The sequence below is a fragment of the Emericellopsis cladophorae genome, assembly GCF_022114955.1.
Source record: "Emericellopsis cladophorae strain MUM 19.33 chromosome Unknown NODE_1_length_1489480_cov_119_871856, whole genome shotgun sequence".
Lineage (NCBI taxonomy): Eukaryota > Fungi > Ascomycota > Sordariomycetes > Hypocreales > Bionectriaceae > Emericellopsis > Emericellopsis cladophorae.
In genome coordinates this window covers 1,348,172-1,364,687 of record NW_026250926.1, presented here as the reverse complement: position 1 = coordinate 1,364,687, position 16,516 = coordinate 1,348,172, and the positions used below count along the sequence as shown (strand labels likewise).

The 16,516-nt window shown below is 53.3% G+C and overlaps 3 protein-coding genes across 3 annotated transcripts; 1 reads left to right on the top strand and 2 right to left on the bottom strand.

The window, feature by feature from the left end:
* Window positions 1-3,899: 3,899 nt before the first annotated feature.
* Window positions 3,900-5,651, top strand: J7T54_006321 (uncharacterized protein; the record flags this gene model as incomplete). Its single annotated transcript, XM_051506232.1, has 1 exon — window positions 3,900-5,651. One exon carries the CDS (start codon window positions 3,900-3,902, stop codon window positions 5,649-5,651), a length of 1,752 nt encoding a protein of 583 aa, XP_051366838.1.
* A 181-nt stretch (window positions 5,652-5,832) lies between these two features.
* On the bottom strand, window positions 5,833-7,272 carry J7T54_006320 (Monothiol glutaredoxin-like protein; the record flags this gene model as incomplete). The annotated part of the gene is made up of 4 exons (XM_051506221.1): window positions 5,833-6,029; window positions 6,183-6,368; window positions 6,466-6,762; window positions 6,816-7,272. The coding sequence occupies 4 exons, from the start codon at window positions 7,270-7,272 to the stop codon at window positions 5,833-5,835; spliced, it is 1,137 nt and encodes a 378-aa protein (XP_051366837.1).
* Window positions 7,273-13,566: 6,294 nt separating this feature from the next.
* Window positions 13,567-14,934, bottom strand: J7T54_006319 (Inositol phosphoceramide mannosyltransferase-like protein; the record flags this gene model as incomplete). Its single annotated transcript, XM_051506210.1, has 3 exons — window positions 13,567-14,167; window positions 14,232-14,841; window positions 14,922-14,934. The coding sequence occupies 3 exons, from the start codon at window positions 14,932-14,934 to the stop codon at window positions 13,567-13,569; spliced, it is 1,224 nt and encodes a 407-aa protein (XP_051366836.1).
* Between the last annotated feature and the right edge of the window lie 1,582 nt (window positions 14,935-16,516).

Genomic DNA, 16,516 nt, shown 5'->3' with positions numbered 1-16,516 from the left:
ACAAGTAGCGGAGGATGCGGGCCGGCTACGCTGGAATGAGGGGACACGATAAGTTGACTTGCACGAATCAGTCCGGCCAACGTTTCAAGCCCTTGCCTCTGCCTCTTGGCCGGCATGGTGACGCACAAAGGAACGTTGACGTGAACTGTTACAACACGACAAGGCGAGTTCAGGACGGCACTTTGACCCTCCTAGATGCGCTCTGGGAAGGCAAGTAGAGCCAAGGTCTATGTTCTCGGCGAATGCTACTGAAGATATCTTCAATGTGTACGAGGAGTCGCGGATACCTGAACGCCTCATCCTAGCCCAGCCGCAAAGATGATATGGCTGCGAGAGTCTGGGGTGCATGGAAAGAACCCCACCTGGATCTATCATCTATCTGGAAGGTAGCGAGGCCCGAACAGGACGATATCAACTGCCGGCAGGGCAGGGGTAGAAGACGAACAAAGAGCAGTCCAGATATGGACACGGACGTGAACACATGGACTTGAAGTAGTAGCTGCATGCAGACTGCATATTGAACCCAACTACCAAGCAGAACATGGAAGAAACAAGGCGGAAAGCGCCTCGTGTCCGTATATTGCTTGGCGCGCCAGCCAATCGGGATTTTTCAATCGATCCCTTGTCCAATGGACCATGCAGTCTCGTTTCATGCAGCCGCCACTTGGTCGTCCATTGCCAATGCTCACCACGCCGACTTGGCCAATTGCTGTCAATGGATATAATCTTATCACTCTCTGACACTGCGCAAACACCGGTGGATCCATCGCGGCAACTCCCCGAACAAGCATAAAGTTTATATAGCAGTTTGCTGAGCCAAGCGTAGAGCGTGGGAGCATGTTGTCCGGGGAATGCGGGGGCGCCTGTGCCGCCAGAAGAGTCTGATACCCGCGGCTCCTCCGCCGTGTATACGGACACACAAGATCTGCTTTCCTCTGAGGGATGCGTACAGAGGCACTTGCCTGGCCGACTAACGGCGACATGCCATGATTCAAGCTGGCCCAGTTGGCGCTGAAGTCATTGGCAGAAACGCGCATTTTGTTCATGATCACGCCTCTAGATACATGACGTCTGCTTGCTGGCTAGCCAAGAAGAGCGGGACGAATAGCTCCTTGACTGCCAAAATCGGCCAGTCCGAATATAGTATATAGATCATGTGGCACACATGCATGCATGGGAGCTAGATGGTGCGGTCCACATGGCTGGGACTCGCCACTGGCACGTTCAGTATTTTCCTTGATAGAGCTCACACTAATCTACACACAGCAGCCTGATCTTGAACGGACCAAAGAAAGCTGATTCAATGCTCACCGAGCGTGACGCGGGAGAAGGTGATGGATGACAGGCGGAGTGTCGAAAGAGATGTGCGGTCACTGCAGTGCTTGATGAGAGCGAGCCACAGCATCTCTGGCAAATTGACGAAGAAGAGAAGAACAAACAGACATGATAGTCATCCTTTACTATTTTGAAATAGGCAGATGCGCAAGGTCAATAAAATCCTTCTACTCATGATAGAAGCTCCGCTCGCGGCAGCATCGTGGCTCCCGAGTCCTTCGCCCACCACCACCACCCATTCAGGGGCATCTTGTCGTTGTACACGGCTTCAAGCATGTTCCGCCCCGCGCGTTGGCCTAATAGGCTTCAACTTCTCACCGTTTCCTCGCTTCCACTTTTCAAGTCCTTTCTATTGTGATCCAGCTCAGATCAAAGTCAGTGACAGTAGAGGCTTCAGCAGAATGTACGGTGAGTTTGTAGGACTATTTCATTAGCAAAAGTGTATGAAGGGTAGTGCCAATGTCTCCTCCTCTCGAGGCAGCCATATCTCACTTCGTCTGTTGAAGAAGCAAGAAAGATGACGAACAGAGAAGAGATCTGCCGGGGTACCCTGGTCTTGTAAGCCATGTCTCCGACCCTAAAGATCCATGTGGCGCCGTCGTGGGCGGCGAGATCAAAACTCGCCCATGTCGAGTCTACAAACGGAAAGCAGCATGTTATCCGGACTTTGACATCTCTGTACTAAGCCACAGAACTCAGCAGAGTGTCCACATGACCGAGTGTCATGCGCAGCTGCCATGTGCGCCAATGTATTATTCATCCTGGCTGCTCTGCGCAATCGTCTTCTCATTGTGCCCGGTTCCCTGGTGTGTGTGTTGCTCCAGTACGTGACAGACAGACTCCCTTCCTCCTTGAAAGGCCTCGCCCAACGTCGTGACCATGACTGAGCATGTCCAGCCGAGAGAGCCTAAGGACCGCCATGCCTCTTGCGGTTCGCTGGATCGTCGCTGGATGTTTGGCTGGTCGTGTCGACCACCGGGACGCGGAATGCCTGGAGGGCTCCATCGGTCGGTAGCAAGCAGTCCGTGCCTGGATCGGCGTAGGCCCCATCAGCCTATTGGCACGGTTCACTCTGCAGGCGCTTCTGCAACGGCGCTGCGCTGAGCATACCCTCCGAACGTATACATGTACAGGTTCCTGAGGAAGGCGTCCTCCAACCAAGGAGGGGGGGAGTAGGTTCGAACGAGCTTGAGCTTGAGGCTATCATCATCCGTCAACAACACTCACTCCCAACCCTTGTGGTGTTGTATGCGACACCCGTCGCCCCATCCCTGAAGCTTATTCGGGAGCTCGCCAATTTTTTTTTTTTTTTTTTTAGCTTTGGTGGAAGAGCCTGAGCGTCCCAAGCGTGTTGGTACCCACAGGTCGGCACTGAAGCTCGGCCGGAGACAATGCGACTGAGCACTCGGCTGGTAGTGGACAAGAAGGAGTCCAGCGCGGTGCCCGGATGATGAGATGGAGTCGTCTGGACGGTAAAGTATCGATAATGCCAGAGAATCATCAAGTTTCACCAGTCACCTGATCGCATCTGCTGGGATGCTGCACCGTGCACGACCTCATCTCAAATGATCATCTTGGCTCGGCTACAGTACCCCGTCCAGGGACCAGCACTGCAATGCATGCACTGCAATGCATAATTAATTATGTGGCGTATGAGCCCCAATATTTTCTGCGCCTCGAGCATAGAGGTTTGATGTTTGCCCAAACCTCGAATGCAGCAAGCCGTTCGCAATGCTTGCTGGGAATATAATGCGACCTGAAGATGAAGACGAAGACGAAGTGGTGGAACGTATATATCCACGGGACAGAAAACAACCGCGCCTGCCAGAAATGAGAGACGGGCTGAAGGCAAGAGCGACCGAGTCTGGGGCTGCAAACTATGCAAATTATGCAATGATCCACAACCGCGTCTCGGGTCTTAGCGACTCAGCTTCGGCGCCTCGCACGCTAATGCACGGGGCCCGGCGCCAGTGCACTAGCGCCAACAATATTCCGCGCCGGTTAGAATTTTTCGCTTAGTCTTTAAGGGTAGTGCCTGACTTGCCAAACTTTGTTAGTACTGTTGTTATTATTATTGTTGTTATATTTGAAAGCGGTCGGTCCCCAGTAAACATGAGTTCTAGCCATAAAGACTCTATAAAGTTATCGAATCATCCCTAAAGACATGCCGCTACTAGCTGTGGGTATCCGTAATTGAGCCTTTTAGGCCTCGGTTGCGAGGCGCGGGACAATCCGATTCGTTCCAACTTCCAGCCAAAAGAAAAAAGTACCACGCACGCTTGGAATTAGGATACCGAGGCTGATCACCTGATTATGCGACTCGCCATTTGATCATCGCAGATACCGACGGATGTCGAGCCAACTGGCAAGGGTCAAATTTGCGTAGCCGTTGCTTGGTGTTGGTTGTTGTTGGTTGTTGGTTGTGAACAAATGACAAATGTGGCCCAACCCGCATGACCCCTAAAAGCATCTTTTCGCGTCCATGTCTTCGCTGCCATTTCGTGCAGAGGCTTGTCCTCTACATCCACTGCAGGCCTCACATCGCAGTGGCTGCGCGCATCACCATGAAAGCAGCCTCGATGTCCCTGCGAGGCCGACTCGAGAGGCTCTACTCGCGGGTCGCCTCCCACGTCGAAAGCCAGCCGTTCGGCATCGATGTCAGTGATGGGCTCGCGCCTGTGGTGCAACGCGCTTGCAGCAGGATACCACACCCAGTCGTGAGGGTCTTCAAGCTTCTCCTTCTTGTGCTTGTACTTTTTATTGCCTTTCTCAACCTGCCTTCACTGCGACCTTACACCACAGATCTTGTTTTGAACACAAAGGACCTCCGACAACCTATTCTGAACACAGCCTCCCCCGACGACCACAAAGCCACTCAACCAGCTTCTTCATCGAACCATGTCATGGACTGTGGCGCCGACATTGACCGCCTCGCCAAGCTCAGAGACAGATTCAAACTTGACGACGAGGTCGAGTACCTGAAGCGCTATGTGCGCATCACCCGTGAGCCTATTGAGCGACAACAGCGCACTTTCTTGCAGCAGCGATTCCTCCCTGAAGACGACGAAGGGCAGGGACTCCAAGTGCTCGACTTGACCAAGAATGTGCAGCACGAACAGACGTGTCCAGAGCCATTGGAGATTGCCGTAACCCAGTCCCCATCCCCGACCGAGGCCGATCTCTCCGACTTCATCTTCGCCATCTCTACCGATGTCAAACGCATGAGAGACCCTCTCATTGTCGACGAATGGGCTTTCTGGTTGACCAATGGTCTTGGACATTCCAACGGAGGCAAGCTTTTCCTTCGACTCATCGATGCCTCGGATTCGGAGCTTACGGATGCCGCGCAGCGATTGGCCGAAGCTGGCATTGATGCCCAGGTCAGCGCGCTCGACAGCCGGCTACACAGAGAAATGGCCGTGCGATATCTCGATCTAGTGCCCATGCTCTACTTCCACCCGGATTCGGTCAACAGGAAATGGCTCGTTCTGTGTGACGACGACACCTTCTTCACGTCTGCGCATAGTCTTGTCGAAAGGTTCAAGCAATACGACCACGAGAAGCTGTTCTACGTCGGGAGTCTCTCCGAGGATGCCATCGCCGTCAAGACACATGGATCCCAGGCGTTTGGCGGCGCCGGCGTATTCATCAGTCGTCCTCTCGCCCAGGTGCTCTCGACAGTGCACCAGACATGCAAGACACGGGCCAAAATTCGGCAGTCCAACACTGGATGGGGCCCGCAGGGCGATATTCTTCTCCGAAATTGCATCTACGACAATACGGATATACGGCTATCACAGCTGCATGGGCTTTGGCAGCTGGACATTAGAGGAGATGCGTCGGGGTTTTATGAATCTGGGCTCAGTGCCTACAGCATACACCATTTCAAGGGAGGGACGAAATGGCACACCACCTACCCCCTGAACACCACCAAGATCGCATATACCTGTGGCGAGGACTGTCCGTACCAGCGATTCATCACAGAGGACGATTTCATCATCGCGAATGGATACAGCGTCGCCCAGTACCCGTACGGTGTGGAGTTCAATCTCGATCAAGTTGAGCGTACCTTCCGTCCGCTCATGGTGGAAAAGGAATGGAACTTTGACTACATGTACGGCCCGCAGCGCCCTTCCTTATCAGGTACAGGAAAGAAGATCTCTTGGGAGCTCGGTGAAGCTGAGACAAATCTGGAGGATGGAGTCACGATACAGACGTATATCCGGAGGAAGGATGACGTGCGCTGGACAACTGAGGATGGGAAGCCCATGAAATCGGTTGATGGCATCATCGAACTTGTATGGATTTCTGCATAGACCAAGCGCGCCCGCAAGGCGGACAATAGATTCAAATTTAATGACCACATGCAAGCTTCTACCATATAATGCCTGGCACAGCCCTATGGCAGGTAACTTCATCCCAGATTGCTGGAGCACACCCTCCTTTCGACACCTTCTCAGCCGCATCTCAACATTCTGCCCACTACGTGGCCTAGCCTTAGGTGACATAAAGCTGGTAGGCCGTGTCCTCCCTGTCAGCCGCCTTGTAGAGCTTCTTGTTGGACCTGACGAGCCACCAATTGAGACCAAGGGCGCAACCTGCCGACGCGATGCCGAATAACATCATGCCGATAAAGGCGCTGATATAGTGCGGCTCCTCGGACGGCTGGAACATGTAGGGGGCAGTAAAACTTCCTGATCGTCCTGTTAGCACACCGAAGCTCTTTGAGGATATATGGGCGGCGATCTACCAAGCTATCGCCCGCGGCGTCTTTGAGGAAGCGGCCGGTCTTGTAGTGGGGAGGCCGTTTGGCTACGACTCGGAAAGGCAAAGACAGGAATACGCACGTGTCATTACCGGGCTGTTCTGCGAGGGCCGTCTGGCGGGCAAGAATGCGTTTCCTATCCTGTTTGGCGTGGATTTCGGACACACCATGCCCATGGTGACGTTGCCGTACAGTGCCCTGGCCGAGTTGGATTCGGAGAGGGACTCGTTTGCTGTGGTGGAGACTGGCGTCGCGTAGGTCCGTCCTCCTTGCATTGTAGATCAATCAGTACTTCGTGACCGCACCAGCCTACAACACGCGTGACAATTCAGTGATATGTACACCACAAGATCTGGCTTATATACTCGGCGACCGCGCGACATCGACACGTTTACTCCCAAACTCGATAATCTTGTCAATCAGCAGACCCTGCCCGTCGAGCTCATACACGTCGTCCGCGCCACCAATGCTCACGCCGTTGATGAGCACGTTGGGCACCGTCCGCCGCCCCGTCTTGGCCTCGAGCGCATCCTGCAGCGCCGGGCCCATGGGGTGCTCATCCAGCTCGACAATGTACGGCTCGGGCGAGATTGTGTACCTCTCGAGGAGGAGCTTCTTTGCGCGTTTCGAGTGGGGGCAGAATGTCTTGGAGAAGATGATGGCTGCGTGTGGTTAGTCTTGGACATCCAAACATTTCTTGGGTGAGGTCACGTACTCGGTGATTTCTTGAGAATCATGTTCAGCTCCGCCTCAGCGTCTCTGAGCTCCTCGACCTGCTCACCGCTGGAGCCCCCGGCACCATCCTGACCGTCCGCTGAGCTCCCCACGCCGACAACGTTGCTGGGGGGGTCGGGCTTGAGCCCGCCCTTTTGGTTGGCAATCTTCTTGGCGCGGAGCTCAGCCTCCTTGAGCCGCGTCTGCATGTCCGCGCCCAGCGCTCTGTCGTCCTCGTCAATGTCCCCGTCCTTGTCTCGGTCGGCGGGGCGGAGCTGCGACGACGACGACGACGACCCGGCGTCCATGGCGTGCTTGGTCTTTTGGTAAAAGTCGCGAAAGGGCGTGTGCTCCTTTGACATGGCGTCGTCGGACAGACGGCTTGTGTAGAAGAAGATGAGAATGACGGAGCTCAGGCCCGCCAGGAGGATGAGGCGCATCCGTCGTTGGGACGGCATACTGTGTGTGGTGTATGGGGTTGTTGGCGCTCTTGAAGCTGCTGCTTGGCCTGGTTTCTCCGGATGGTCGGTTCCCGCAGTTGAAGCGGCTGCGGTGGCGGCACGTGTCCTGATCGGAGTCGCCAATAATTAGATCGTCCAGCTTTGCGCCTTGAGAGCAGACTCGCTGTTGAATTGCGCTGGCGTCTATTCTGGGATGAGGGCGGAAGTGTCGTGCGAGAGCGAAGATCAACGTTGACGAGCCAGGCACGCCAAGAAGGCACGTCAACGCGACTCCACTTGCGGAAAGGGGTGCTCAGCGCACGTTGTAGACTGTGCCACTTTGTGGTCGTGCTGCCGTTCTGGCCCTGCATATGCACAGTGCCGATAGACATGGTGCACTCCTGCCTTCCCACTAGGGCAGTTCCTTCCTCATCTTCCTACCTTTCAGTGTTCACATTCAACCTGTAACTGTGTGATGATGCCAGCAAAGCGACTACATTGAACGCACTGCCTTCAAACGCTGAGGTCAGCAAATGACATGGGCTACTACGCGTTACGTATGCGTGCGTGCGCAATTCGCTCTGCACTATCTGGCGCGGCGCTTTGGAAAACTACCAGCATACGGGTACATGGCATCCAAGTCACGTCCTTTGGAAATATGTCTAAGCAGCCCTTCAAGCTCAGTGCCCATCTGAAAAGCGGCAGAGACGATGCCGCCGGCAGCGTATCCATTGCCGTAGAACAGAGCGATTACAGATGATTCGAACATCTATCGCGATATTAACAGTACCATGCTCTACCCTTGAGTTATAGAAGCAGGTTGTGGGGATAGAATGATATTATCATCTTTTATGTTTGTTTTGTGGTTTAGTTTATGGCTATCGAATATTGGGTTGAAAGTACTGGAATTACCCTATTAACTAGCCTGGTTGCCGCAGACATCTCGTTCAAACCAAAAAATTTAACTTGAAATACACATATATTTGCCTTATCCCAGAAGGTAAGATTCGAAATTGCGACCTAAATAGCTTCAATATTTCGCTCAACCGCTGAGCCTCTCGAGCTTAAATGGTAAAGTATACTGTATACTGCTCATAACAGTACTCATAGCGGTTCAACTCCCTTTGTCCCCATAACCTGGTGGCCATGCGTTGGTGACAACAATCCCTCGAACTACCAGGAGCCCGGTGTCGAAACGGACTTGAAGGCTTGAAGCAGACTGGGACCGCTCACATGACGGGCGATTTGGAGCCAAGGAAGACGCCATACCGGCCGGATGCAGGTCTGTCGATAGTATCCGACTGTACAGCTCATGATTGGCGCACAAGACCGGCATTGATCTAATCTGATTAGATGTATCATGGAGATATCCGGCGCCGGTAGGCCACGTCTGTTGACGCGCTACTCCCGAGTGTTTCTGGTCGCAAGGGAGTCAGTCGCCTTGTTCTTACTGGCCCGAGTTGGTCATGATCAGAGCCGAGAGGTCGGGGTGGGCATCACTCTGAGCCGTCTTCACAGATTAAGACAGTTGTCTTACAACCTGCTTCATGCCGTCTGTGTCTGGGTAAGCCCCTCATTACGCCCAGCACTGACAATGCAACCTGGAGAAACATCTGCGTGCTCGATTGCAAAGGATTGCAGGTTCATGACTTGGGCTTGGTCCTGCGGTCGCCTTCTTTTGTCGTCCGGCGCTTCGGACACAAGAGACATGCCCGTGGCCCGAGAGACGCGGAGCTCGCGATCCGAACGGAGATATCGGCGCAACGAAATGATGACGAGGCCGCGTGACCATGGTCATCTTGGCTCAGAGATATCAAGCTGGCTGATTGGAATTAGGTCTGCGAGCCGAGGTTTGCTAGGGCCCTGCCGCACGACGATCCCACGGAAGTTGAGCGAGCATCTTGGCACAAAGCTAGAAAGTGGAAGCGTGTCTTCATCATCAGCCGGCCAGTGGCAGAGTCAAAACTATTCCTCGGGATGACGATTGCTTTGACCAAACAGTCGAATGCGGCGGGTGGAAGCGACGCACGGATTGAGCCTTGCTTGAGCAACGAAAACCACTGGACACGCAATGTTACTGGCGTCCCTTCCACTGGATGTCTTGTCTTGGGACAGACAGTATACGTTTAGCGCGAAGGACGGGAACGAGGGGACGAAGAGGAGGGGAGTGTCGGCGGGGAGTCGGCACTGGAGAGTCGGAGACGTAGATGGCGTCGGAGGGATGTACCCACCTGGCTGCATGCTAACCACTGAGAAGACAACGTCTGATGCCGGGAGATTTAAGCTCGAGATGCGGCGCGGAGGCTGAAATAAGCTTAATGAGTCAATTGGGAACCGGGTCCCGCCGCGAGAGACGGCGTGCGGCTCAAAACCACTAGTCTCTGGTGCCACCAATGTCTGGTCATGTCGCACTCGCGAGATACGGTCTGAACTTCCAATAGCAGGCCTGATTCATTGCTAACTTCCTTTCCACATATAGCTGAGGAACGGCCATGGCAAAGCAGGATTCAGTGCCCCATCGGCAGTGGCTGTTGGACTACCACCCCAGCCAAGTATGTACCGGCTTGAGAGATTTTGGACTGGACCGGGTTGCTTACAGTGCACGACAAGCTAAACTAAACACCGTTTGCCATTGCCCAGCCCTTTGGATGTCCAAGGGACCAAGAATCCCCTCAGCTTTTCTCCGCAACTGAATGAGGCCGGGCCGTGCTGGTCATCGTCCGCCATGGCTGTCTCGAGAAAGATAATCTTGCCGCGCCAGTCTGGGGCAATGGCGCGCACGCCCTACAAGCGCGCCACGACGGTCAGGCAGCCTCCAAAGAGCCTGCCTTGACTCTGACCACGTCGCAGCCAAGTCCACGGTGGTGTGGGGGCGACCGGTGTCGGTCTGGTGGACGAGGGGTTCTTAAAGAAGTGTGGTGCGCGAGGCGCGTAAACCTTGGATCGGGGGACCTCGCCGAGCGGTTCTTTGGATGCAATCGCCCGTAGAAGGTTGTTCTCGCAGAATGCCTGAGGAGACGTCTCGTCGTCCCTTGCAGACCTAACCTCACCTAGCTCCGGGATGGCGGGTGGGGGGTCGATTCGTACCAATGTGCTCACAGCGGTAGCCCTTCGCAGCCTTGCTCACCCCTTGCGAGATTCCTACTCACGAATGACTTGTTAAATAACGATGAGAGGTAGGACATATATTCGAAAACAAACTCATGCCGTTAAGCTACTCATAAAGTAGGATAGTACCTCGTCAGACAAAAAGAAGGGCAACTATAGTATACTACTAATATGCGTAAGCTTCCATAGTAGCTCTTTACTCCATGATGTAGACTTCGAATTTTTCAGGGACATCCGAGGAGTGTCCGCCGGAGGCAGCAATGTCGACACTATAGAACACAGAAACGTTAGTGTATGCGAATTCTCTTGTATCGGATTACTGTAGAGGCGTGAAAGGGACTGGTCTCGGGAGTGCAGGTGATTTTGGGGACGGGGCAAGCAGAAAGGTGAAGGGGAGGGGAGAGACATGTAAAGCTCGGATGCAAAGACGTTTTCACTAACTATGCGATTATATCGTTAGCATATGTTTCTCAAAGGGAACTCAGAAGAGTGAAGGGTCATTTGTTACCATTTCAGCCAAAGAATCGTCGTCTAGCTGGGTGATGTTGTACTGAATGCCGTCGGCGAAAGCCACAATGTTAGGCTTCACCACATCAGTGCACTCTTCTTGCACGTCGGCAGTGTCTGAGCGGCGTTTGTTAACAAAGCTATAGCCACCTCCTCCGTATGGTCCATTTCCCATGCAGAACTGTGTACGGCCACCGCTGGTTTGAACAGTACGGTGTCGACCACACTGGCTGCCTTGGTGGCCCCTCATTTCGATATTCCAATTGCTAGGAATCTCTCGCCAGGCGATGCTACTGAAGGGGCTTCCTGATCTGCCTGAAACCGCGCAGCACGTAGCGGGGCCAATATTCGCGCAATTGATGCTGTTGCTGCCTTTGCAGTTGTTGGTGTTCCAATTCAGCCAGATGTCAATGGCAGAGGCGCCAGCGAAAAGGCTAAAAAAGGCCGGGGAAAAGAGCATCTTGATAAGGACAATAGTGCAGGTGATATCTGCGGGAAGACGAGCGGATGGCTGCTGCGAGGTGCAAGCAAAGGGATGAAGGATGGGTTACTGGAAATAGAGACAGTTGTGAAAGGAAACAAGCTTCCCTTTAAACTTACTGTTCGGCGGGTCCATGAGCTCTACATTCCTCGTGACTGGCAGAAGCAAACAGATCATCGACGTGAGGTGACCGCCGAATGACTGGTAGCTTGCTGGTGCCATTCATGTTGACAATGCCTCATTGAGACTAGGATCAGACGGCAGTATGTGCCCGATGTTGGAGCCTGAAGCCCTGAACCGCGATGGCTCCAGTCCGTCCTTAGCTGATATCTCCATTGCACTAGCGATCATGGGACTCGCCAAGGTTCCTTCATGCAGTTGGTTCTGTCGTCGGAGACTGTACTTTGGTCAAACCCCCTGACGTTGCAGCACGCGGTCGACAGCAAACCCCATCTGGCGGCATTGTGGATTCCATGAGTTCTGCTGTTTAAGGCTGCTACCGGGAAGGAATTTGAACATGTGCTTATTCCCATGTGTGCAATTGGCCCCTTGTTGAAACTTCAATTTGATGGGACACGGATATTGTAAAAACCGACTATGCAGTCTTTCATCATACCATTAGGGTTTTGATCAAAGCGGCACCGCTTTAGACCGGGGCTACTTGAATGAGAATACACTCAGAAACAGACAAAGAACCATGTCGATGTGTGATGCGGATGTGGATCAGCCAAGAGGCTCAAGACCAGCAATGCTGTCGAAGTTGTCGAACAGATGCGGCGTTACGGAGTACGTCCGGTCGTCCGCAACGTAGTCGCCTGCTATACGTATGATAGTCATATGTTGTTGGTTCTGCGGCCGGCCGCTGAAGACTTCCTAATAACAAGGTATTGTGGCTCGGATTCCGGAAACGCTGGTTACTACATCCGATAGGTCGCCCAAAGACCCTGCCGAGCCTGTCTCCGCTACCTGCATAAATTGAAGTAGTGCCAAGTAGTACGTATGCAGTTGGCTACCTGCGTGCTCATGTACTCCGCATGTGTACGAGTGGTGATTGGTTCTACGTATCGGCGTAGCGAGTTGGCAAATTTTGAGCTGACGGCGGCCGCGGCCCATGTTCAGAACGGCACTTTTGTACTACCTTCTTGGTTTAGCTGGGGACCGCGGCGGGCCTTGGCGGGCGTAATCTCGGGTCTAGGACTCCAGTGATTCCAGCCGTCTTTGGCACCTGTTGCAAGTTTACTCATTTGAGTTCCCAACTGAAGAAGTTGGCCATTGACCTGCAAGTAGTAGGAGCTACAGACAGCGGACGCCGGAAACCGGAAGCAGGCGGAGAACCAGGAACATAAAGTTGCCAGCCGTACTCTGTAATTCTACCCAATACGATGTCATTGGTGCCATTGGTGGTGATTCCGCGGGGCCACTGTTACGGACGCGCCCAGTTCCAACACAAACGTCGTATTAGTAGTACGTACGTACTAGTGATTATCGCGCCGTGCCGTGTGCGGCCCGCCTTTTCAGATCCATAAGTACTATTGGGTGAGTACCTGGTACCTATTTACTTCATTATTAGTAATTATACTAGGTAAGCATTCTCTTCCGTCGGGGCGCAAGTATTTAATCGCTGAGAGCGAAAGCCAAGCCTGCCGCGTTGGCTGATGCTGTTCTTGTGAACCTAACCACGTTTCTGACCAACGGCTAGCTGAGTGTTCGTCCGATTGATCGAGTCTTGTAGCCTTGTGCTCAGCGTCCCTGACAATCGGTGCGCACCAGCTTTGGATTAGCCGCAGCGTCCACAGGCGCCAAAAAGCAGTCTAAGCCTAATGGGGTTTTCTAGATAAGCACTCAGTGAATCCCCCATGACCCTGCATATACCCGGTACTTACTTAGTACGTAGTACGAACCGCTCCCTGAGTACTTCCGGAGTATCCGTACTAAGGGTCAGCTGTGCTCGGGGCATTTCTACCGAGTGCAGCATGCCAAGTCATTATGAGTGCAGGTTTGCGAAGCGATTGCTGCTTTCTCTCGGCGCGCCCTCCGCGCGACCCCTTATTCTGGTGACAGTGCCACTGCGCCACGCTGCCCTGGCCCCTGGCCATTACTTGGCAGACCAAGCCAACTGTCACATTCGCTTACAGTAAAGGGAAAGAAAAGGAACTAACCCCATGAAGACTGCCACTTGATTGGGTGACACACACTTCTGACATAAACACCGTTATTTACTTATCCTGGCTGACTTGTGCAATTGTGTTCTCGTTGTGCCCGGTGCCTTTGTGTGTGTTGCTCCAGTATGTGATAGACAGGCTCCCTTTCTCCTTGACCCGCAACTTCTCCTGGCACAAGGGCTCATCTAATGTCGCAAACATGGCTGAGCAGATCGCACCGAATTCGCCTGGCTTCTTCCAGCTGTAGGGGTATACCATGTGCGGTGGGAGGAGCACAACTTCATCCCACAAGTCCCTCAGAGATGCCTTCCAGCGGAGTATACTCTCCCTGAGAGCGATGGGTCCAGTGATGTGCTCGGCAGATGGGATGCCTCCTAGATGACGCAGAATTGTTTTCCGCTTCTGAACTACTTCCTTAGTGGTGTACATTGGCACCAAGAAGAACGGGTGTCGAGGCGACGAAGCCATCCATGCATTTGGGATACTGTGCTGAAATGTCTCGTCTGACCCCAGGCGTCCAAAGACCGCTATGCCTCTATGGTCCACGGGCTCGTCGCTGGATGTCGTATTGGTCGCATCAACCACGGGAATGCGGAACGGCGCGAGCGCCTCATCGGTCGGTCGCAAGCAGTCAGTGTCGAGATCGACGTAAACCCTACGAATCCGTTAGCTCTGTTCCTGTTCCAGACGGCTCGACAAGGCCATGCAGTTGAGCATACCCTCCATACATGTACATGTATAAGTTCCTGGCGAAATCTGCACGGTAGATAGGGCCCGGCAACCCAAGGAAGGCCTCCTCCAACCAAGGGAAGTAGGTCTGGACAAGTTTAAGATTATCGTCGTCCGTCCAAAGTACCCACTCCCAGTCGGCGTGCTGGGCACGGCAGCCCTTGCTCCATCTTTGAAACTTGGCCGGAAGCTCGCTGTTCTTCCAGCTCTGGTGCAAAAGCTTGGGTATGCCAGGCATGTTGGGGTCGACGGGGCGACAAAGAAGCTCGCCCGGGGAGAGGGCGACCGCGAGACCAGGACTCTCCCCTTGCGGGCGGTTGAATTGCAGCTTCGAGCATTCGAGGGGTACAGGTGGTATCGGGTGCTCGGACGAGGAGAGTTTTGGTGCTGCGCTCGGATGTAGAAAAGATGAGATCGAGTCCGCAGGACGATATTGGTAATGCCAGATGGCAAGTAGAGTCACCAGGAATGAGCTGGTCAACACGAGAACGATGAAAGTAGGCCGGCGCCAGTGACCTATGCGGAGGAGCATGTTGGCAAAGGTTGCTCGCTCTATCGAACCATGCTCGGTGGTTCCTGAGTCCAGCGTCTGCACAGTGACTGTGCCGACTTGAAAGGCGCTTGGGAAGTGGAAAATTGTCTTATTAATGCATGCACTGCCGCGGGTACTGACTACTTACTGAGTCCTGGCATGTCGGGACATGGCGTGTCGGGGCCCCGGGGGTGGGGGCGCTACGGGGCCACATAACCAGTAGGATGAGTCCCCAGTGAAGGACTGGACCGCCGTCACCGCCCATCTATTACACCCACTGTACTCCGTACTCCGTACGTAACTTTCCCTAACAGAAAAAGGCTTGGCCACTGGGCTATCCAGATTCCAGACATTCCCAATTTTGGGTACGTACAACCCAAGTCGCACGCATGCACCGACCTGCTGCGAGTTACCGGTTGCTGCACGTTAGTTCCTTACATTCTAAGCAGTGCAAATTACAACAGAGGCTATAGACGATGTCCACTGTGGCTCACGAGTGTGTTCCTCATGGTGAGTCTGATCCATCCCCTTTCCCAATGCTAGGAGAACAACTATTTTCCGAAACCTACCAACATGCTCGAGTCGAACAGTTTCCTGGATGGCAAGTATAATCAAGGTTGGACGTGGCACCCATGACATGTCTCCATTGACACTCATCATCCCCCAGTGGAGCATCGGGTCACGGGTTACAGCATTGAGACAGACCGTGCTAATGAGGACATGGGATCGCGAGTCTGGATTCTGACTGGAATCAAGCACTGGGTTCAATTTTTCGCCTCTCATCGTCCAAGGCTCCTTTACGGATACTCCGACATGGTCTCGCCAGGCTGTTGAGATACCATCGTCCTGTCAGCATCAAATCCTTGACTGCCATGGCGCAAAGAATCGAAGCGGCGTGAACTTAACGAGGAAAATAAAGTAAAGTTGTTAGTGAATCTGGCCTAGTACGTAGCCAAATGCCCAGACGGTGAAGTATGCAAGCCAAAGGGTCTGGTCGGTTTTGATTTTAAGAAGGCACTAGCCTAAAATGACCAAACGAGCAAAAAGCCGAACAGATACACAAACGTGGCCAGCGACGACGCCCTCTAAGATAGGACTACATTAAAGAGCAGTTCTGTTGCGACTAGCAAAACGTGGCCACTTCAACAGGTACCGTACACCTTGTTGATGGAGGAGGTGGAATATTTAGAGGGCATGGACATGGTGCGAGAATGGACAAGGTGCAGGGTAACTAGACGAAGACGTCACTTCCAGTTGCCTTTCTAGGTATATATACCTACGAAGTTCGTGTAGTAGCTGGACATGATCAGAAGCGCGACTCAAAAATGCCTATTGCAACTGGAAACTGCCCGACTGCTCCTCAACAAAGCGCTAATAGCATGGCGATCCAGAGATCCGCTGTCTTGAACAAGTGTCGTAAGAATCTGACAAATTCACGAGCAGGGGCCTCAATCCTCATCAACGCAGAATCAACCAACCAATGTCCAACAGTGGACCAGGCACTTTAAGTCTCGCTTTTGAGGTAATTGAACTGTAGTTCAGGCTCTCGCGTACAATGAGAGCTGTTGACAAATACGCATGCGCTGCGTGACCTGACGACAATCGTCTCAGCCGACCCCCGACTCCCCTCCATTAAGCAGCCCAGATTACAAAGACACTTCCACTCAAACGTCAACGCCAAACCATATAAGCCAGTTAGCCAGAGTCGCCATGAGTACAAAAGCCAGCTGGTTCTCTTGCAGG